This window comes from Microcebus murinus, chromosome 16 (assembly GCF_040939455.1).
Source record: "Microcebus murinus isolate Inina chromosome 16, M.murinus_Inina_mat1.0, whole genome shotgun sequence".
Taxonomy (NCBI): domain Eukaryota; kingdom Metazoa; phylum Chordata; class Mammalia; order Primates; family Cheirogaleidae; genus Microcebus; species Microcebus murinus.
In genome coordinates, this window is record NC_134119.1 from 27,664,763 (window position 1) to 27,687,268 (window position 22,506).

Genomic DNA, 22,506 nt, shown 5'->3' on the forward strand with positions numbered 1-22,506 from the left:
TCCCTCTGACATATGGACTTACACACCGCTGGGGAGAAGCCCCCACCTGGGGGCCAGGCCTGGGTGTCCTGTGGCCAGAAACGGGGGACGGTGGCTCCTGGCAGCCCAGGGGAGGATGTAAACTCTCGCCCCCACGGGCCCCTCTAGGACAGGCCTCACCTCCTCGTCCTTAGTGCCAGCGCCAGCAGCGCGTGGCCGGGGCTGCGGCTGCAGAGGGACCCGCTGCCCGGTGCTGCAGGGAAGGGGCCCGAGGGCTCCACCTGCCGAGCCGGGTCCCGCGGGAGCAGCTCCCGTGTATCACGTGGCGGCTGCAGGACCTTCCCGAGGGGCTCGCAGCCCCTCCCGCCCTCGCAGGACCTGGGCTGTTTCCCGCGCTCATTGCTGCAGAGCCGCAGACGCAGGGCTCAGGTGGAGAAGGCTGCAGCCTCTACCCACGCCCTGGCCGGCACGGCTGCCAGCTGCAGAGTCCGGGCTGCGGGTCAGGCTGGCGGGGTTGAAAGCTTGGCTCTCGTCTCTGCTCTCGGGTCAGGTCCCTCTCTGAGCCTCAGTGTCCTCATCTGAAAAAGGGGCAGCACTGGCCCCTCCCCCGCAGCACTGGGTCCAGGAGAAAATGGCAGGTGAGGAGACAGCACCTGGCACAGCTGCCGCTCCCTGGCCCCGCCGCCTCCCCCGTCTCACCAGGGCACCCGTGGGGCCGCCGGCAGGGCCGAGGCGCTGAGCCCCTAGGGAGGCGGCAGCTCTGAGCCACGCTGAGCACCTCCTGGCCGGGATGGCCGGGCAGGGCGCCATCGGGAACTTGTGTCTCCTACGGCAGCACCTGCCAACTCAGGGTAGAGCCGCCTTCCTGCCTGCGTCCGGGGTTCTGGGGAAACCTGAATGCCACGACATCCAACAGAAAGTATTGTAATAGCCACATGAGTGAAAACGCACACGGCCTCTGACCTAGCAAGGCCACTGCCGGTGGGCACGGTGCGCCTGAGCAGGACAGCGGGTGCGCAGGGCCATCCACCCAGCCCGAGGACGGGGACAACGTAACATCCATCGTAGAAGAGTATAAAGTACATTCTGACATGTCGCTACCATGGAGTGTCTGCAACGCCACACAGCAGAGCCACTCCCCAGGCCAGGAGGGAGGCTGCCTGGAGTCAGATCTGGGCTGTGGTCCCCATCCCGTCACTAACGGCCCCTGTGAGCCTGGGCAAGGCCTCTGTCATCTTTTCGCCTCAGGGTCCCCTTCTGCAGAGGGGGCTGGGCTGGGTGGCCTGAAGGTCCGGCCTGTGCTGACATTCCAGGACGCAGGAGACAGACGAGGATCCCAGGCCTCTGGCAGGAAACCCAGAATGAGCATCTTTGCTGCTTCGACAGGGGAACCCCTAAGTCACCACATGTGGGACGTCTTCCCTGGGGTGGGGGACATTCTGAGACGACCCAGCTCTACTCGAAGCTTTCTGTGACATGTGAGCCAGCCCTTGAGTCACCCGAGAGTTCTCTGCGCAGACCCACAGCGAACGCCCGCCCCCGCACCTCCTCCCACAGGGCACCGGGTCCACAGTGGGCCTGCGCCTCTGAGGGGCCTTCCCAGTGACATGTTTCAGACGACCAAATAACGGAAACCAGACCCTCCCCCGCCCTGCCCCGGACGGTTTCTCCTCATGGGAAGGGAGGGATTGCGCTTCCCGGGGAGGAGCACTGGCGCGGGCTCACTGCTATTTCCACGCAGCCGGGCGCAGCCGGCGCATAGTAGGTGCTCGGCCAGTGTCTGCTGCATGAAGAGGAGACTCGGCCACCCTGAGCGGGACAGCGCTGTCTGGAGGCAGCGGGCGAGGTGTGGCCTGGGACTGGCAAGTCACTCACTGTGTCAGTTCCCTCCTCCGGGGAACCACAGGGCTGGGCCAGACTGGGAAGGGAGGGCGGGGGCGGTGAGGCCAGGCAGAGCCCTTCAGCCCTTCCTGCCCGTCCCCAGCCGCCAGCCTGGAGCAAGGAGCATGACGTCCCCAGCCTCAGCGTCCCTGCTGCGTAGCAGAGGGTGACATCAGACCATGAGCATGAGGACGCACCAGCACACCTGAGTGCGGCTCGCAGACTGGGGGCGTTAGTGTTGACTCACTGGCCCAGCCCGCAGGACAAAGGGGCCGCGCTGCACTCACCACTCACAGACAGCTCGGTGCCTGGGCCAGACTTCAGCTCCCTGTTGTGAGGAGATGCTCTCTGGAACTTCACGCAGTAGTAGGTGCCGGCGTCCGCTGGGGTGATGTTGCTGATGCGGATGGAGAAGTCCGTGTTGTTCCTCTTCGTGCCTTCTGTAGGAGGCGTTACCCGGGAGGACTGGGGGTCTTTTTGTCTGTAGACTAATTCTCGGCCTGGCCCAGTCCCCCTGAACCACTCGATGGGCCCCACGGGGACCAGGCTGGTCACGGTGCAGCGCAGAGTGGCCGACTCTCCAGCTGCGACCGACACCGACTTGTCAGGTTGGAGCACCTGCAGCTCCTCCTCTCCTGCCGCCCCTGCAGGGACACACAGAGCAGCCGTTTATTCCTCCTTGTGTCATCCTGTGCGTTGCTCAAGCATTTATCAACACCGACTTTCACTGACCGTGTGCACACCCTGGGTGGGCCTTGAGCATGGCATACCGCGTGTGTCACTTCATTCAACCCTCACAACCATCCTGTAACATCAGACTGTGTTCAAACGAGGAAACTGAGGCACACAGGGCTAAGTTACATAACTAGTGTGGCTTTGAGTGGCTGAGCCCTCTATGGAAGAGTCATAGCTGGACCCTGGAATCCCAATCTGAACCTACCCGTGTTTCTGGCAGAGGAACAGGCCGGGCAAAGGCTCGGCGGTAGGCGCGAGGGTGTGGGGCTCTACCAGGCCTCAGATTCGGGGTCCAGCCTGGCCCAGTCGGTGGCCCCGAGTGGGGAAGCTGTGCTGGGCAGCGGGAAGGCAGGAGAGCATGGGAGTCCTGGCTCAGTGGCTCTCAGCCGTGTGACCCTGGGGCACACTCAGGTGACTGACAAGATCCAGCGGGTACTCCTGCGAGAGTGTGCGGCAACTGGCACGTGCCGCGGAAATGTTAGAGCTGCCCTGAGTTTGGGCAGGTCCCTGTACTGCTCTCAGCCTCGGTTTCCTCATCGGTGGGATACTGACTACGACCCCACCTCGGGGGATCCCCGAGAGGTCCACACAAGCCCAGGCCAGGCCAGGCCAGTGGCAGAAAGAAGCGTCTGGTCTTCGGAGTTATCGGACCTGGATGGAACTGCCTTGCTACTTCCTTACCTACAGGATGGGTGGAACAGCCCTAGGCCTCTGCTTTGTTCAGACAACGAGGTCACAGGTACGGAGCTGGGCACGGGGGACTGTTGTTACACAGATAATGAATAAACTGGGAGGGGGCTGCTGCCCAGACTTCGCTCCCACCGACCCTCGCTGATGCCCCTGTGAGCACTGATGTCCCCACTGGGTGATGGGGACACACAGCGCTGGACCCAGCCCCGGCCTCAGGGGCTCCTGGCCGGGCAGCTGGAAGGAGTCCTAGAGGTTGGCCCTGGGGAGGGGCCCGAGCCCCAAATCAGAGGCCACAGGGGCACATGAGACAGGGACCCCGGGGAGCCAGACTGGGGAGACCACGGCCAGGAAGACGACGGGCAGGATGAGGCTGCCATGAGACACGCTGCAGATGCTCGGGGCCGAGTGGGAACAGCTCAGAGCGAGGCAGCCAGCGCCCAGATCCTGAACACGGCGGAGGTACAGGGGACAAAAAAAGAAAGACAGATCATAAAGACGTCAGAGAAACACATACACATGGAGAGAGCGACGGAGTGAGAGAGACAGAGACGGGGAGAGCAGGGTGAGGCAGGAGCGGCAGCCTGGTACACAGGGGCCCCAGATGGGCTCTGCACTGACCCTCGGTGTGGCCGTGTCCCACCCTGAGCTGGGCCAGCTTTGCCTTGTGTATCAGGCAGGGCTACAGCAGATGCCCCGAGCAGCCCCTCCAGCTCTGGCTGGGCAGGAGAGACCCTGCGAATTTGCCCACCAGCCTGTGGCCTGGCACCACTCTGCTGGCAGGGGTGGGGCACCCAAGGAACGAGAGGTTCACAGACCCCAGTCTGCCCTCACCGTGGCAGTCCCAGGGCCATCTTCCCATTGCCCTGCCTCTTCCCCCTTCCCAGTCTCACCCAGCTCTGACGCTGGCCAGGGGTCTCCCTTAGGGCCCGGTTCTCACGCAGGTGAGTGGAGTCTCCGAGTGCCAGCTGCAGCGTGCCTGACCCTCATGGCACAGGAAGAAACCAGAGCCCTCGGTGGGCAGGGGCTCGGCCAGCGTCAGCCAGGCTGACAGGGGTGGGCTGGTGGCCAGGTGTGTGAAAGGCCCTCAGAGGCAGGTGGCCACCCTGGGGCACCAGCGGCAGCGCCAGCAGCACTGAACATTCCGGATGGGTCTGCATTTCAGCATGGGAGATTGGACCAACTGGAAATGCCGCTTGGGGGAGGCACAGGCCTGGGCAACAGCGCGGGTCCCCACCCTCCTAGGGTCCCCATTCCACCATCCATAAAGTGGGGTTCCAGCGTCCACCCTCAGCACAGTCCCGAGGACCGTGGTGCTGCTTAAATTTCAGTCCCATTCCTACTAGTATCACCTAGCTGTATTATTTATATATTTGATTTTCTCTGGATCATCATCTTCCTAAGGAAGGATATAGGATCCACAAGGGACTTTTTCCAACCTCCTGCCTGGAACGGTGTCGGGCATACACTGGCTCCTCCATAAATATTAACACGTGCTGAAGGAATGCATTAACCGAGGAAGGAAGGAATGATTTCACGTGCTCCGTGACCCTGGGCAAATGTCCTCTCTGAGTCTCTTGGTCCATCTGTTAACTGGAGCTACTACCCACAAGTCCAGGAGAGGGTGCAGGCTGGAGCCCGGGCCCAGCCCGCTGGCAGTTCCCATCCTTATCAATACCGCCACCCAGGGCTGTGCGTGAGTCAGCAGCGAGGGAGGGGAGGCGGGGCGGCTGCGGAGTCAGGCGTGCGGCATGTCGGAGCAGGGCTATTCTTGTGGTGCAGCCGGAGGCCTGTAATCACACCCCGGGCAGGCGACAATAAAATCTGGAGTTGTGTAGGGCTGGCTCCCCCATTTTTTTTTTTTTTTTTAGCTCCTCTCAAGCTCTCTCCACCAAGTGCAGCCAGATTTAGGCAGCTTAATTAATTAGCTAGTGTTTATAAAGCGTTTGAAGAATTTTAAAAGTGCGACGTAAGTGCCAAATATTATTTTAATCTGTGTATGTGTGTGTTTTTTTTCCAGCAGAGACTTTTTTTCTCGCTTGCTTGCTTTTCTTCTTCTCGGCAGGTTCTGTTCTGGGAAACGGGCTTGTTAAAAATCACTCCTGCAGTTCTGGGCCTGGGGTCATGGCGCTGGCATTGCTGACCAAACCGCTTCCTCCTCTCTCCTTCCTTCCTGGCAGGGCGAGGCTGTCCAGGGGCCTGGACTGTCTCCGCGAGAGGAGGACGGCGGGGCAGCTATTCCCACGCACTGCTGGTGGGAGTGGAAATTGGAACATCCTTTCGGGGAAAGCAGTTTGGCAGGATGAACCAAAGGTGTGAAATCTGTTCACCAGCCTGTGCTGGGCTGTTCCACAAGGATATAACCCTAGATGTGGAGTGACATTCCTGCATAACGATCTTTCCGAAGTTGGAAAGAGACCCGAACGGCCGATGATAGGGGATGGTTAAGTGAATTACGGCCTATCCCCCACGTGGAATTACAGGCAGCCATAACAAGTCATTACCATAAAAACCGTGGTAATATAGAAATTTGCATGGTGTAATTTTAAATAATATCGTGGTTATGCAAATAAAACCTGTTCATTGCAAGGCATTTAGAGAAAACAAAAAAGTATAAAAACAAAGCAATAATCTCATAAAATATCATCCAAGGTAACTGCAATCAACATTTTGATGTAGTTAAAATATGAGTGAAGAAAAACAATGTGAAATCATACCTTCAGATAACTGAGGATATGTGCAAACAGTTTGCTTTATTAATCTAAGCGCTCTTATAAAAATGAGAAATTGAAGGTTTCCTAAAATCCAGGGAAAGGAGATGGGTTGACCCCATTATGGTAAATCCACTTGACGGCCAAGTCTACAGCTATGGAAAGGATGGTGTGGAATTACAGTGGAAATGTGTTACAAGATCGGAGTCAGTTGCCAAGTAACAGATTCAGTGTGACCCCAAACTTCTAGTTTTGGGGGCAAAAGTGGCATTGAGGATTATCCATGATTAATTTTGAGCGGTAAGATCTACATAGAATTTTGCTTTTGTTTATGTTTAGTTTGCATTACTTGTATAAGAAACAAAGACGAAGGGAAAACTGTACTTTCCTGTATGATCATACTTTGTAAAATAAAACTATATATAAGCAACTGCAAGGTACTATCCAAAGCCATCAAATGCAACTCTTTTGGGATCACGAATCTAAAACTGATGGGTTTTTCTTTTTTTTTTTCCTTCTACTTTGGGTACTTTTCAGATTCTCCAAACTGGATGAAAACTTAAGAACATGTACAGTATCTCCTTTAGTTTAAGAAAACTGATACATGTAATACGTATGCTACAGATGTGTCTATGATTTGAAAAACTCCGGGGATTCTGTCTGTTTTGTTCACTGCTATTTCCCAGCTCCTGATACTGTGCTTGCTCAGAGTAGATGCTCAATAAATATTTGCTGGCTGACTGACCAATTGCACGTCTAGAGAAAAAGGTCTAGGATGATAAGATAAACACTGCAATGTTGCAGTCTGTTACATTTGGGAAAGAGGACTGGGGTGGTATGGGGGAGGGCATGTTTTCTTATTACTTTATATAATAATAAGTAATATGTTACATATATTGAAGTCTTTTTGCAGCTAACATTTATTGCTTTTGGAAATAAAATAAAACAAAAGCAATAAAACAAAACACGTGAATACGTTTTCTAAGGGGAGAAGGCAGCACAGTGGGTGTGGTAAGGTGGCAACTGCGCCTTTGTTGTAAGAGGAGCTAGTGTCCAAGGACAAGTGGAGCCCATGGCGTGGAGTGGTCAGTGACGAATCACTGGATCCTCCCATGTGCCAGGCCCTGGGCTGTGTGCCCTGTGGAATGGCTGTGTCCCCAGCCTCCTGGAGTTTGCACGCTAGGGGTGGACATAGACTTTGAAGAAATCACTCAAATGGTTACATTTGGAATGAACACAAGCCCCTAGGCAAATGGTTCCTGCTGGCACCTCTAACCCCATCTCTGACCCTCCCTGACCCGCTGCCCCCACTGTCTCCTTTCTGTTCCTTGAATTGGCCCAGGAGGGTGTGATCAGTGGCTGTGTCAAATGCCACTGAGAGATGCGGTAAGATGGGGGCTGGGAACAGACCACTGGGGTTAGACAAATGTATTCACTTTTTAAAAGGAATGTTCATGTGTGGCTTCTGAGATTAAGAAAAGATGAAAACGATTTTCATAAGAAGTGAAAAAATAAGCATAGATGCTTTTCTAATGGAAAAAACAAATCAAGTTAGAAGCGAAGCTTGCGGGAGGGAGGCAGGGCCAGGCGATCCCTGGGTGTGAGCCTCCAGGGGCCTGCCTCACCCGCGTGGATAGAACGAAGCTGACAAGTACAGTTCCCAAGAGCCAGACTCACCCCGGCGGGTGCTCCCTGCCACTGCATGGGAGCTTGCCTGTCCCCCAGAAGCAGTCGGCCACCAGCACAGGAGCCACGGGGATGTGCCACCCCTCTGGTCTCCACAAACTCAAGGAGCCCTGGGGCCTGGGAGGCTCTGGCAGTGCCTGCCTGGGGCTGAGCATTCTAAGGTGGCTGCAATGACACCCGCCTCCCCCTTCCCTAACCACGATCATTATTTGCCATCCTCAGGGGGCTGCAGTTTATCACTCCACACTCGCAGGCAGTAGCTCCTCATCCGGTGCTGCCCCCTGTATCTTCTGCGTTGTGATTTAATGCTGTGTGCAAGAGCACGTAGTACAGGAGCGTGCAAATACGCCTATAATACACGACCATGAGTGCACTAGAGTGTGCAGAAAGCATACACACAGGACATCGTGCATGAGTGCACAAAACATGTGAACATGAGTGTGCTGAGTATGCGTGAAAGAGTACACACACAGAGTGAAACAGCAGTGTGTACATACACGCGTGGATGTGCGGAGTACCACACACGAACACACATGGGCAGGCACAGGGGGCCGTGTGCAGTGTGAGCGTGTGAAAGAGATGGTGTGTGCGCGGGAACATGTCAGAGAGCAGCACAGGAGCGAGTCTGAATGGGGGGAGAGAGCACGGGTGCGGGGTGTGAACTGCGTACAGGAGCAGGAGCGTCTGCACTGTGGGTGGCTGGGGCGTGTGTGGGAAGGTGGGAGGGTGTAGGAGCGGCATGCACGTGTGTGTGTGTGTCGGGTGTGTGCCGGGTGTGTGCCGGGTGGGCACATGTGCGACAGAGTGATGCACGTGTGAGTGTGATCGTGAGGGCATGTGCACTGACACAGAGCAGACAGCTACGTGTGGGGACCACTGTGTGCACCCCGTGTGTCCTTACGCCAGTGTTTGGGAGTGTGACCAGCTGGAAACGCGCCTGGCACGGATGCCGCTGCCGTGTGAGTTTCCACGCACAGAGTGGTGAGAGGAGGAGGAGGAGGGGTGACAGAGACACTTCCCTCCACTCTACCATGGGCTCCTGGTGCGCAAGGCACTGCGTGGCACCTGGCCCAGGCTCCTGCCCTTGATAGGAGGTGCTAACCTTTCCGGAGCACCTGCTTACTATGTGCCAGCCACAGGGCACCTCGGGGGACAGGCCAGCCAGAACTGCCCTGCTGGGGCTCACGACCCAGGCAGGAGGTACCCAGGGCTGGATTCCTGGAGGAGACTGTACCAGTGGATGGCTATGTGTACTCCACAGTTCCCAAGTGGGGAGCTCAGGGCTCAACAGCCATGGCTAGATAGTGACTTCCCTCTGGAGTCAGAATGATTCACTCATGCCCTCTCAAACCTTACTCTTCTAGGTCCCATCCTAGATGCCACAGAACACAGAGCTGAGTAAGACAGGCCTCTGTCCTCGAGAATGCCTTAGTCTGTGGGGCAGGCTAGACAACGCAATGACCACACACAGGGTGATCGGTGTTGCAAGAGGTTTAGAATGGCATCTTAAAAGAGGGTGAGATCCAGAAAGACTTCCTGGAGGTGGTGGCCCCTGAGCTGGGTCCTGAAGGCTGACAGAAGCCAGGGTGAAGGAAGGCATTCCAGGAGGAGGGAACTACCATGTGAGCAAAGACACAGAGGTGAGACAAAGGGCCCTGCACAATCTTGGGACCAGGGGAAAGTCCGTGGAACATGCTCATTGGCTGTGAGCAAGCTGGGATGGGGCTAGCCTGGGACTGGGCTAATCTAGCACCCTGAAAGATGGTTTTGGCTGCCCATCTGAAGAGCAGGCCATCACTAAGAGCATTCAGCTGGCACCACCAGACAAACCCACTGGGTGGAGATGACCCAGGTGCCATGGTGGGTACCCCTGTATTGCTACCTGCACTGCAGCTGGTAAGAATGCGGACCCAGTGGGTCCACACAAGCTGGGGGCTGGGCCCAGCAAGTTCGGGTGCTCTCTCCCTCGCCCCTGCTCCAGGCCACACAGAGAACCGGGCGCTGTACCACATCCTTGCAGGGAAAGGACAGACCCTAGTGCCTCCCCACCACCCCCCAGAGCAGGTAAACTCCCAGGGCGCCGGGACGGTCTGGAGCTCGGGCTCTGGGGCCAGAAGACCTGTATGTCTGATCCCGAGCAGGGTGACTTGGCAGACTCGCTGTCCTCTAAGCCTCCGTTTCCTCCCCCGTAAACAGGAGATACAACCCTCTCCCTCCCCAAGGCCAGTGCTCAGTGGTCAGAAGTGCTGGACCGAGAACTACTTCCTCGACTCCTCTTCCTCCCGAGCCCTCAGCACGTCTCTTAGTGCATCCTGCCGGCTCGACTTCCAAGGCCCGGCCAGACTCTGAGCCCCTCCCTCCCCAGCCCCGCCCCAGCACCTCACCTGTACCCTGGCGGGGCTTCCGCACTGGCCTCCTCGCCTCCGCATCCCCTCTCTGCGACCCATGTCCCCTGCAGCCAGAGGAGCCTCTGACCCTAAGTCAGGGGACATCCCTCCTTTGCTCAAAACACTCCCCCACTGCACTCAAGAATGAGACCCAGAATCCTTACGGTGGTCCTGTGGCTCCACGGCTTTGCTCTTCCTCCACCACGCCAGACTCTCCGCTCCCCAGAGGGCCACCTGCCATCGCTCTGCCGGACACTCTCGTGCCCTGGACGTCTGCGCGTGCCCTGGACGTCTGCGGGTCTGGCTCCCTCACCGCCTTCAGGCCTATCTGAGAGGCCATCCCTGGGTACCTGGTCTAGAACGCTGTGCCCCTCGATGTCCCTCACCAGCTTTATGTTTCTATGTACCTCTCCACCTGCCATACTGTGCATTTTCTTCTTAACTTTTTTAGTGTCCATTTCCCTGCCCTAGACTTACCTATATGTCCTGTGACAGCAGGGACTGAATTTTGTTCCCCAGGCTTGTCGAAGGTATGTTTTGATTTGGATTCCAACTCCGCTACCCCCGAGACTCCAGGAAATGTCTTAAGCCCCTGGACTCGGGCTCCTGCTCTGTAGAATGGGAATGATGATAAGGACAATGACAATGACGCTGAGGACGCTGAGGATGAAACGGGCTGACCAGCCTGGCACGGAGTAAGTACTCAGTGCGGGCAGCTGTCACCACGGGTATGTAAGGTGAAGGGGGTGACAGATGATCACGTCCTTCAGCCTGAGAGGTTCGGGATCCTCTCCGAGGCGGGACCAGCTCTGCCCCACGTGTGCACGAGGCCACTCCAGAAAGGGGCTTGTGAGCGGGCCCAGCACCCTGCTGGCAAGGACAGCCAGAGGCCCTCAAGAGCCTGTTCTGGGTTTAGACAGAAGCAGGAGGCGATGGAGCGACGCCCGCCCTGTGACCCTGCCTGCAGAGCAGCGAGGAGAGAACCGTCAGTCTATGTGAGCTCCAAACAAACACGCTTCGTGCTTAACAGGCCTCGGGACCAGAAGGGGCTGGGCGAGCAGGCAGAGGACACTGACGGCACCCACCTTCTATGGACGGGTGCCTCCTCCGCCTACGGACCTCCTTCCCGCCTTCCCATTTTACAGAGGAAGAAACTGAGGCCTGCAGTGAGGGCTAGAGAGGCTGAGAAGCCAGCTGGTGTCCTCCCAACCTCCAGGCTCCAGCCATCCCCCCGAGACGGGCCCTGGTGCTGCCCGGCCGGGCTTTCACGGGAGCGATGCACGATCACCCAGACACCGGGAAGCTCTCGTTTAGCCCTCACGACAGCCCAGCGCAGCAAGTGCCGGCTGCCGTCACCGGTCCCTTCCTACAGGTGAGGAAGCTGAGCCCAGAGAGGCAGGTAAGCGGCAGAGGTGGGATTCAAACACCGGAGCCCGCAGCCAGCACGTGGGATCGCGTCTCCCTGCGACGGGTCCCTTCCAGCTCAGGCTTCTGGAAGCTCCGGCTGCCAAGAACGCGCACGCATTTTCCCAGCAGAGATAAAGGCCCCCTTAAAAGCGACACGCATTTATTAAACGACATTTGCCAAGGTTTCAGCACACTCTGCTGCCGACAGCAGACAGTCTCCGGACTGAAGGGATTTTTCCCCAAGCTGACACTATTCACTGATTCCTTTTATAGAGCTTTTTGCAGCTCGGAAAAGCACTTTTCACGGCTCTTAGTTCCCTTAACCCTCAATCGTCCCCCTTTGGGAGGAAACAGTGGTAGTGTTCCCATTTTGCAGAAGGGGACACCGAGGCTCAGGGTGGGGAAGACATGGGCCGCGTTCCAGGTCAGGCTCGTGGTCCAACGCGGTGCTCCCTCCACAGTGCTCCCTCCACGGCCTCTCCTGCCAGAGAAGGAGGGTGGGGAGTCACCAAGACCAGGGGCAAGACGGGCGTCGGGCGGGAGTGCCAGAGCCGGAAGGGACCTGCAGGAGAGCAACCAAACCAAGCCTCCGCTTCACAGCAGGGGAAACTGAGGCAGGAAGTGGCAGAGTAGTGAGTTTCAGATCTCCCTGCTGGTAAACGACAGAGTGGGGACTCCCCCTGCTTGTTCCGGCCCCAAACCACACAACGATGACAGCACAGCAACAACAGGAACGGTAACGATGGCTAATGAGCACCGACACTGCCCAGAGCACGACAGGCCTCACCGAGCCTCCGCGGGCACCCGGCAAGACAGGCTGTCACCACCCCCATTTCACAGGCGACCGGACGAGGCTCGGGGAGCAGCCGTGTGGCCAAGGGCGCGGGGCTGCTGAGTGGCCTGACTCCGCCTCTGCCCGGCCTCACCGCCTGCACCAGACGCCTCTGCAACCACGACCCCCGGGGGGGCTGACCCTGAGCTGTGCCCTCCAAACCAAACCCCGGCCAAGGGTGCAGCGCTAATTGTGTCACGTCGCGCGGTGCGCAGCGCCTGCTCATTCATCATGGTGTCTAAAGCAGGGCAAGCAGTTTCGTGTCGCCGGAATTTTAAGTACAAATTCTGGAGTTTCTTGGCCACCTCCCCCCACCCCACCTGGCACTGATGTCTTCGTGCTTCCCGATGTTTTAGGGCCCCCGTGACAGTGCAAGGGGCAGGGATTTGGGGAAAGGTCCCCGGCCCCAGCCACAGAGGTGGGACCACGTGGCAGTCAAGGCACAGGCTTTGCCTGTGCAACTTCACAGCTCTGAGCCTCCTCTTTACAAGGGGGATTTTAGTACCAACCTTGTTCCTCCCTTCAACCAACATGAATTAACCTACCTACTGTGCGCCAGGCCCTGTGCTAAGGTCCTGGGAAGCCCAGCAGTGAATAACCTAGCCATAGTCCCTACTCTCATGTAGCTTATATCCTAGTGGGGGGGCAGGGCTGAAATAACGAAACAAAGAAATACAGAAATACGTAGGAGCACTATAGGACACAAACAAATTTGGCACAATGACTGAGAATCATGAGGGGAAACTCTTTCGGAGGGGAGTGGATAGGAAGCCTCTGAGGATGTGAGACAGCAGCCCAAACCTGGAGGAAGCAGAGGCCAGGGAAGGGGGTCCAGTAGGAGAGAAAAGCACGTGCAAAGGCCCTGAGGTGAGGAGGCAGCTGGTGCAGAGAGGGCCAGAATGAAGGCTGCCAAGGCTGAAGCCCATGGAGGAAGGACAGGGAGGTTAGAGAGGAGGTTGGAGCGACAGATGTGGTCCAGAAAGTGCCACACGGTAGGCACTTTGATTTTATTCCTAGGGCAGTGGGAACCGCGGGAAGGTTTGGAGCAGGGGGAAGGATGACTTGATTCACTCCGGCTGCTATGGGTGAAGGGACCGGGGGAGGCAAGGTGGACAGGGAGAGCGGTGACGGGGATGCTGCCGCAGTTACGGCCTGGGCTCAAATCCTAGCTCTGCACTTAAAAGCCACGTGACCTTGCGCAAGTCACTTTACCTCTCTGAGTCTCAGTTTCCTCTTCTGCCCAATGGGTATAATCATTGTTCCCACCTCCCAGAGCAGTGGTGAGAATTAAATACGGTAACGTATAGTGCTCCTGTCACGTGGCCAGGCATGTTCAATGTCAGGTGCTCAACAAACCAGACCCCGCTTGGTCTGGCCCTGACCTCCCTAACTCCCCCACCCCTGTCTCCTTTTGCTCTAGCCACACTGGCTTCCTTGCTATTCCTGGAACATAGCAAGCTGGCTGCTGCCTCAGGGCCTTTGCACATGCTGTTCCTCCTGCATGGAAAGCTCTTCCCTTGATATTCCTGTGGCTGTTCCCTCAGTTTTATCCAGGTCTGTCCCCACCCCACCTTGTCTATTTCCTCGTCCTGCTTTAGTTTTCTTCCCAGCACCACCTGACATAATTTGTTTACTTGTGTGTGTTTACTCTTCCTCACTGGAATGCCAGCTCTATTGAGAGCAGGTGTTTTCGTGTGTTTTGTTCATGTTCGTATATCCCCCAAACACCTACAGCTACCCCTGGCACATGGTAGATGCTAAAAAATATTTGTTGAATGAATATTTATTATTAAAATGACACTAATGACAACCACAAAGTGGTTAAGAGTAAACCAAGGCTTGGATCCTGGCTGTAACTCTCACTGGCGCTGTGGCCTTGGGGTGAACCCAGTTTGACCTCAGGAAGCCTCAGTTTCCAATCTGTAAAGTGGGGAAGAAGGACTCCATGCCTCTGGCTTGTTGGAAGAATCAGACAGCAGTGCACACGAAGGGATGTACATCAGAGCGGCATGTGCTCTACGAAACTCCCCGAGAATGGCACACAGAGGATCCGTGTCGGAGCTGGAATCTGTTACATCATTCTTACTTTGCATATGTTTGAAATTTTCCAAAATAAAAAGATAAGGAAGAGAAAACATGTGTTCACGGCTCAGCGTGTGCCAAGCACATTGTGCGCTGACAGGCAGCCTGAAGGATGGGGCATCAGAGAAGGGTGGCCCTGGCAGCGCCACCCCCTCGCTCTCCCTCTGCTTCGGCTGTCCCTCCTGGCCGGGAGGCCCATCGCTCAGCCGACTCGCAATCTCCCTCCCGATCCCAGTGCCTGATCTCCTTGGGCTCCTGGCGCTAATCGGCGGCCATCTAACCCCCCGCGCCCCGGATGGATGTGCCAGGAAATCTAACAGACACAAAGAACCGATTCTGCGTGACTTCTGACTTCCACCTCGGCTGCTCTGCATCTCTCTGGACCGAGGGCCTGGTAAGACACCTGGCAGGGAAAATCCGTCTCTGGGGGCTCCCTCGGAAGACCAGCCCCAGGAACACCAGAAGTCAGCAGGAAAGCAGTTTCAGCTGTGAAAATACACGCTTCCTTCTCCAGTGTGGGGACGGAAACACATCTTGGGGACACCTGCTGTCCCCACCTCCTGGGAGGATGCGCTGATCCACAGAAACATGAGAGGAGCACCAGGAGAGCAGGATGCCAGCATCCCCAGGCCTCAGTTTCCCTATCTGTCAAGCAAGGCTAAGTGATGTCAAAGGGATGGCACAATAGTTAACAACACAGGCTCTGCGACTAGGCTGATCTGAGCGGTCATCCTCCTCTGACATTTACTGTGTGGCCCTGGGCAAGTCGCTTCACCTCTCTGAGCCTCGGTTTCCTCCCTGGGGTCCGATGGTGGCGGTGCACACCACCCAGGGTAGCTGTGAGCACCAGGGGATCACACCCTCCAAGTGCCAAGCCCAGTAAGCAGAAAACCCACATGGTTCCTATTATTATTATTATTACTTTAGTATTTTCCCACGAAATTCAGGATCTTGTCAGATCTCTGGCTTGAACAGTGGAAACTTCCAGCAAGAGCCTAGTTTTAAAAAGCCTTGGCCTTTTCCACAGGAGGCTTGGCGTCCCACCCAGGCCTTGCCATGGAGCCCCTGCGTGAGCGCGGCCAATCCTTTTCTCTGTTTTCTGGGCTGCACAATGAGGCGCTGGATGAAAGGACAGAGGCTCTCTCAGGCCCCCTGCGGCTTTCCAGGTCTGGGAATCCACCATTCCAGACCTGTGGAATCAGACAGAGACACCTAGAGGCCGGCTGCGCTCACAGCGCTCAGTCCCAGGGACGGCAATGAAATCACGCTAGACCCGCCTGCGTTTCTGCTCAATTTGTTCATCCCCCAAGAGCATAATAGCTACGGCCAAGGCACCCGGCTGAAGGACATTCGCTCACTTGGCAGCTTTTGCTGTTCTCCGAGCACCTACTATGTGCACGGAGCTGTGTTAGACGCTTTACAAAAGCCAGTCCCGATTTTATAGATGAGGAAATCAAAGCAGAACAAAACAACGATGATTCCAACACTGGCTAACATGCACAGAGAAAGCCTACTACGCACTAGGCGCGGCTTCAAGCATGACACATGCATCGATGGACATAATCCATGAAATAGAGATGTCGATGCTACTCCCCTTTTACAGATGGCCCAAATGAGGCACAGAGAACCTGGGTCAATGATCCAAGCAAGGAGCAGGGCTGCGACTGGCCCCCTGGGCCTCAGAGCTGTCTCGGCACGAGGCTAGGTTGCGTCTCCACACGGACAGGCTAAACTAGTCGCTAAGATGGCAGACCCAGGTGTAAGGGTGAAAGGGCATGCAGATGGTGACAAAACAAAGAGGAAGGAAAAAGTAGCCTCAGACAAGGAGCAGATAAAATCCTGGGGGGCAGGCTTGGAAGAGGAAGAGGTCCCTTGGAGCGGGAGGAATACGAGCTGAACCTTGAAGGATGCTCAGGACGTGGACACAGGAAGACAAGGAGGTATAGGGAAGGGCATTTCGGGTGTCAGGAGCAGCAAGGGTGCAGGTTCAGAGAGCTGAGAGTTGAGCTGAGGGCATGGATTTGTACAAAAGTGTTTACCAAACTGGGCTAGGCTGCATGTTAATGGGCGTTCTACAAACCACACGCCTCTCGTTCATATGTTCAGGGAACACTGGAGCAAACGTGCTCCAACGTGGGCTTCTACCCTGCAGGCCTTCTCAGGGTCTTTTGGGTGCTTATGCGCTTGGGGAGCCGGCAGCGCAGCCCTAGTCTGCAGGGAGGAAGTCCAGTTATCTGACAACATCTCAAGAGGTCAGCTTGTGGGAACACACGTGGCTGGAAATCAGGCCTGTCGGGGACGAAGCCCAGGCCTGGCTGCAGCTTTTTGTTTTTTAAAGAAAACTTGGACCTACTCAACAGTTTTGAGCCGGGGAGTGACATGATCTGGGCTGTGTTGACAGGCCAGAAATCTGAGCACATTTAAAAAGAGAGAGGGGGGGGGGAAACCTTCCGTCAGTCCAGGACTACAAATAAGAAAATAACCTGTCGCACGGAGCCATTGGAAGCAGCGAGCGCGTGTGGGATCCGCACAACACTTTTAGACTCCCTTCCTCTCGCACACCCCCTCTCCATCTGTCGCAAAGGGCACCAGGAAGATGCAGGGAGGAATATTCCAGCTCTAGGGGCTCCAGAGCTCGGCAGCCTAGAATGGGGGGGCTCTACGGGAGCCGCATCACTCCCCGAGTGCTGTCGTTTGGGAGGACCAAGGGGCTGTCAGTGTTTCTTCCATCCACCGTGGTCTCTCAGAGAAATGCTTTTGACTCAGTCAAAAAACTTCTGCCCAGAAAAGAAACTCTTCCACCATCCTCCACCTACACCCAGAGGGGGCTTCTCTCACCCTCTCCAGCTCCGACAAAGTAATCCTGTCTTCCCTCACAGGCCACCCAGCTCGGGAAGGCCAGTATCCAAAATGCCAGCTCATCTACCACTTGGACAAGTTGCATCCCCAGTTTGGAACTCGACTTTCCTCATCTGAAAAATGGGGAGAAGAGCTGACTCATCTTTGCTGATGAGATGCTGCAGACACAGCATACAGCCCGGAACGCAGTTAACTAGTTAGTGAGCATTGGCTCTCCTCCCTTCTTTCAACACATGGTCCACACCAGCACTTCACACGTGCTGCATGACTGCAAGTAAAGGAATGAATCACACCATGAGCCTCCATGGGGTTGGTAAAGAATAATTAGTGGCCAGAAAGTACCCAGAGAACACCATGGCGTTACGGACCTTCCAAGAGCCTGAACTGCATCAAGCCGAACCCTCCCCGCTTTCTTAAGAAAGAGGAAGTGAGATTAACTTCACCATTTAGGAAAGTACCAGCATGCCACCCTCTGCCAAAGGGTCAGAGGTTCACTGGAGGGTCCAGCTGTCCCCCGAAAGCCTGAACCCCAACTTGGCTTGGCTTCCTCCCAACCAGAGCAAAGGAGTGAATGGCGGTTCATCCGAGGTCTGCCCGAGGGGTGACCCAGAGGTCCCAAGGCCTAGGTGGGGCCAAGCAAGCATCCAGCAGGTTCAGTGTCCGGCCCTGCTGCCAGAGTCCCCAAGCCCAGCCCTTGCCCTTCTCCCAGGCTGAGAGTCGCTCCCAGTGCAGCTGTTTTGGGAAACAGGCCTCACATTGGCTCCAAAAACACAGGTTGGTGACTTCACTGGTATCTTTTTAGAATCTCCCTTTGGCAGCACTTGCGCTGAAAGCAATCTTTAGAAACTTCTTCCCTTGCCTCCCCCAACCAAGATAATCCACATGACCAGCCCCATTCCCCCCCAAACAGTGATCATGTGAAGCCACAGCAATCATGTGACACCTCCCAGGCTGACAGTTCTGCCCGAGACACTCGTAGTCATTCGATCCAAGGCTGCTTTCCTAAGCCTGACATTTGAGTTTCTCACTCGAACAAATCCATTTTCTTAGAAAATTGGACAACTGCCTCCTTCCACCTTCTTGCCCTTGTATCCTGTCTCTCTTCCACTTTGTCGTAAATTCCATATCTGAAGCTACAGAGGGGGTGTCCCAAAGCCCCATTCTTCAGCCAAACCAGGTGAATTCCATTCCCTGGGTCCAGGGTGTGACCAGGACCCTGAAGAACAGAGTGAAGGATGCTGGGAGGCTTGAACTGTGAGGGTCACATCCCATCCCTTCCCCAAGAAACTCATTTTTACCTCCTAAGATTTATTTATTTCAAAGCTAATCTTGGCCCCTCTGCTGCTCCCACTTTTTCAGGCTATTGATGCTGAATGGATTGGAACGGAAGTTTTATGGCCCAATCTTTACCATTTTATAGATTGTTTTTATAGGCAAAAGGGGGAGATTTGCTCACAAGAAAGGTGCTGGTGTTCCCAGCCAGTGCCCTGGGAAAGGCAGGCTGCCCATCTGAACACTTGTCAATCAGCGTCACCGTTCATTTGCCAGGGACTGAGCCACAGGCTCCTGGTCGGAGAAGGGTCTGGAATAGACATTTAGAAATTAACTTGGGCCCAGTTCCCTACTTCAGGAAAATTAAGAACTTGCAAGTGACGCTTGTGCATTTCCAGGCCAGGAAGGGCGGCAGGGCAGGAACTCGGACTTTTGCAGGGTAGAAATGGCCGGCTCAGACAGGAAGGAGTGGATAGGAGATGCCACTCACTGGAGAGACATGAAATTTATCAGTGCTTCCTTCCGCCTAGCAAGGACCCAACTGTAACTGAAAAGAACTGGGGTGGGGTGGGGGGATGTCTATGTGGATTCCTGGGGTTCAGGGGAACTGCAGGGCAAGGGGGAGCTGCTGTTGGCCCCCACTTCTCCTTCCGCCCACTCTTTGCTAGTTCTCCCTTTCTCCCTGCTATCAGGTGGTTACCAGTCTCTAGGCAAATGCAAAGGGGGGGGGCTGGATACTGACCTCATCTTTTCCTCCCTTCTCAATGCTGGGAGGTACAGAAACCCCTATGCCCACAACACAGCTTTAAGAGGCCAAAAAACAAGATCCCCATTCTTCTCTCCCTCCCAACTCCTGGAAAGCCATTTCTCTGCCCACCCCACGCCCTCCCAGGAGACCCGCGGTTTTTGCAAAACCCCTTTAAGAAGCAGGACTCCGGAATGGTGACCTCACCCACTGGCGAACACACACAGTAGCCTTCAGAGCCCGCCTGCTGGCGACAGCCAGGTGTTTGATGTAGGCCAACAGAAAGACATGCTCAGAGCCACAGGTAACATCCCCACAGAGCACCTGAACCGCAGGGAGCTGGAAGCCTGGGGAAGGCAGGAGGAAGCGGAGCCGGGAGAGCCTCAAGGAGGGAGACATCCAGGGAGAGGCTTTGGCAAGCACAGGGACAATCCACCGTTTTCACATAGGATCTGTTGATCGCAGCAGCTCACTCTGGGTTACCGCCCCCCCTTCTTCTCCCCCCCCATATACAAACAGCGATTTACTCCGTGCACCAGAGGGAGAGCTCACTCTTTCCTAATTGCAACAGCCTGTCTCCTTCCTTTCCAGGCGGCACTGGGAGGACCTCTGCCCTCACCCCCTCCCCCTCCGCCCCTGAAGCCAAACATGTGGAAAGCATAAGTCTAGGCAGAGAGCTGCTAGGGAAGGCAGGGCGCCCTGCTCAGAAAGCCCCCGTCAGCCAGCCTCCCCCAACGGACTGGGCAGGGGCCACCAACTCATCTCCTCTGTCCCAGCGCCCAGCACACTGCACGTAGTCGGAATCCACAGAGACAGACCCTCATAGCAAAGAGACCTAGGTTCTATCCTTAGCTGTGTGACCTTGGGCACATCGCTGGCCCTCTCTGGGCCTCAGTTTCTGTACCCATTACCCGGGTTACAGGCATCCCTCCCCCTATTACTGCTCAGCATAGGCAGAGTGGATGCCGGTGTCAGTCGGAGAGGCCTGAGCCCGCAGTTTGGGGAGGGCAGCGGTGGGGAGCAGGGGGTGCTTAGCTTACCTGACCAGGCGCAGGACGCGGCGAGCAGCAGGCAGAGCAGCGGCCCGAGGCGGCCGGGGGCCGGGCCGGCGGGCTCCATGGGCCGCGGCTGCGGAGCGAGGAGGGAGAGCGGCCGTGAGTGCGCGCTCGGGCGGGCGCAGGCTGGAGCGGGGAAGTGACTAAGGCTCCCCCCGCCTCCCCCTCCCGGCCGGGCTTCCCCCCCTCTCCCGAACGGGCGCCTGGAGCGGCTTAGGAGCCGCCGTCACCGCCGCGATTTTCGGAGACCCCCCCCCCCAGAGAGATCGGGAGACGGAGAGGGGAAGAGACCCCAAGCGCGCGAGAAATAAAGCCAGGGGCGGCCAGGGAGAGGCGGCAGGAGAGAGAAACAGACCCAAGGGAGCCAGGCAGAGAGCCAGAGACACCGAGAGGCGCGAGGGGGAGAAAGAGAGGAGGAGAGCGCGAGAGCGAGGAGTGAGCGAGGCGGCGCGCAGATCGAGACAGACAGCGCGGGAGAGAGGACCGCGCGGGCAGGGCGAGGGGCAGCACGGCCGAGCCCGGCCGCGCGGAGCCGCCCCCGCCGCTGCCCACCTGCCCCGCCCGGGCTCCTCGCGGCGCGGGCGGCTCGGCTCGCCCCCGGCCCGCAGTCCCGGCCGCTGCCCCCACCCTCCCGGCGGCCCGGCCCCCTCCCTCCTTCTCTTCCTCCTCCTCGCGCCTTCCCGCCCGCCCGGGGCTGCGGGGCTCCGGCCCGGCGGCACCTTCTCGGCGAGCGAGCGCCCGCCTGCGCGCCCTCCAGCAGCGCGCCCCGGGGAGGGAGCGAGGGCTGCGCGCCGCGCGCCGGGCCGCGGAGGGCAGCGTCGCCCCCCGCGCCGCGCCGAGCCCTGCACCCCCGCGCGGGCCCCCGCTGCAGCCCCCGGAGGCGGCCGCGCGAACCGCCGCAGCCCGCTCGGGCTCGGGACCGGACGCGCCTCGGGCGCCGACTGTGTGCCAGTTCGGAAGCCCGCGCGGCTCGCCCCCGGCCCGACCCGGCCCCCTCTGCACTCCCGCTGCCCGCCAGGCTCGGACCTGCGCCTCCCGCGGGGGCTGGAGGGCACTGGAAGCGCCGCCGGGGGCTGCCCAGAGGCCGGGCCCCCCGCTCCACTTTGCGCAAACTTGTTTTTCTAAGGTCAGCGCCGCGAGCTGGCTACACCGTCCTCTTAAGGTGGACCGGGGAAATTGCGGCCGACCTCCCCTCGCCTCCGGACTCGCCGCCGTTAGTCCCGTGCCCTGGGGCGACAGGCTGGAGGCGGCGGAGCAGAGGGGGCGTGGAGGGGTGGGGGTGGTGCGTGTCGGCCTTTGCCCCTCCCCGAGGTGCCCTGCCCCTGAGCCCCGAAGCTGAAGGCCCTCTCGGGGTGGGTGCCGGCCAGAGGCGCCCGATTCTTCCAGGGCTGGGCGGAGGTGAAGGAAAAGCAGGAAGTAAGTGAATGTAGGGGGAAGGGGGAGAGGAAGAAGAGAGTGATGGTACAAAAATAGCGTGTGTGTAGGAAGGACTTCAGTACCGCCTGGGAAAGAGGCGCAGGGAGGAGAGGTAGCGGGAAGGGGCTGTGGCTGGGAAGGGCCAGGGGCCTCCCCGGGAGGTGGGAGCTCGGCCTGGTTCCGGTCTGTCTCGGAGGGCAGGTTCAGGGGGTAGGGAAGGCCCAGGCAGGGGCGTAGGGGGAGAGTGGGAGCCTTGAAGGCTGGGGCTCTAGGAAAATGACAGGCAATGAGGAAGATGGGAGGACAGGAGTTGGATGGGCAAGGGGCCTGGAGTTGGAGAGGACAGAACCCCTCCGTGGAGAAAGCAGCCTGTGTTCCCCCTCTTGAGGGAACACTGTGTCCCCGTGGCAGCCGGGTCAGCGGTGGGGGCGACAGCGGTGGGGGCATGTGGCAAAAGAAGGCCCTGCGCTGTGGGTACAGAAAGCAGCTCGAGACCCTCTGCTAATTGGAGGGTTTTTGAGTTGGAAATAAGCTTGGAGAGGACCAATTTTGCTTCACACGGTGGCAGTTAAGAGGCTATAAATGTAGCAAGGTGGGAGAAGGCCCAGGCTGTAAATGGAGAGGGAGCTGAGGCCCAGAGAGGGAGTACACTTGCCCAAGGCCACACAGCAAGGCCTGGGGTTGGAATACGATTTGAATTTCTGATTCCCAGGCTAGAGACCTGTGCAAAAGTGACCACCCCTGCCCCGCCCCCACCCCCGCCCCGCCTCCT

The 22,506-nt window shown here is 57.5% G+C and overlaps 1 protein-coding gene across 1 annotated transcript in view; it reads right to left on the reverse strand.

The window, feature by feature from the left end:
- LOC105865993 (tyrosine-protein phosphatase non-receptor type substrate 1) overlaps positions 1-21,504 on the reverse strand; it is a 42,441-nt gene extending 20,937 nt beyond the window's left edge. The window contains exons 1-3 of the mRNA XM_020281769.2: positions 21,345-21,504; positions 20,304-20,391; positions 2,148-2,504 (exon numbers count right to left, since the gene is read on the reverse strand). Coding sequence (XP_020137358.2) covers positions 2,148-2,504; positions 20,304-20,382 — 436 coding nt within the window. The 5' untranslated portion in view covers positions 20,383-20,391; positions 21,345-21,504. The remainder of the gene's footprint in view (positions 1-2,147; positions 2,505-20,303; positions 20,392-21,344) is intronic.
- Between the last annotated feature and the right edge of the window lie 1,002 nt (positions 21,505-22,506).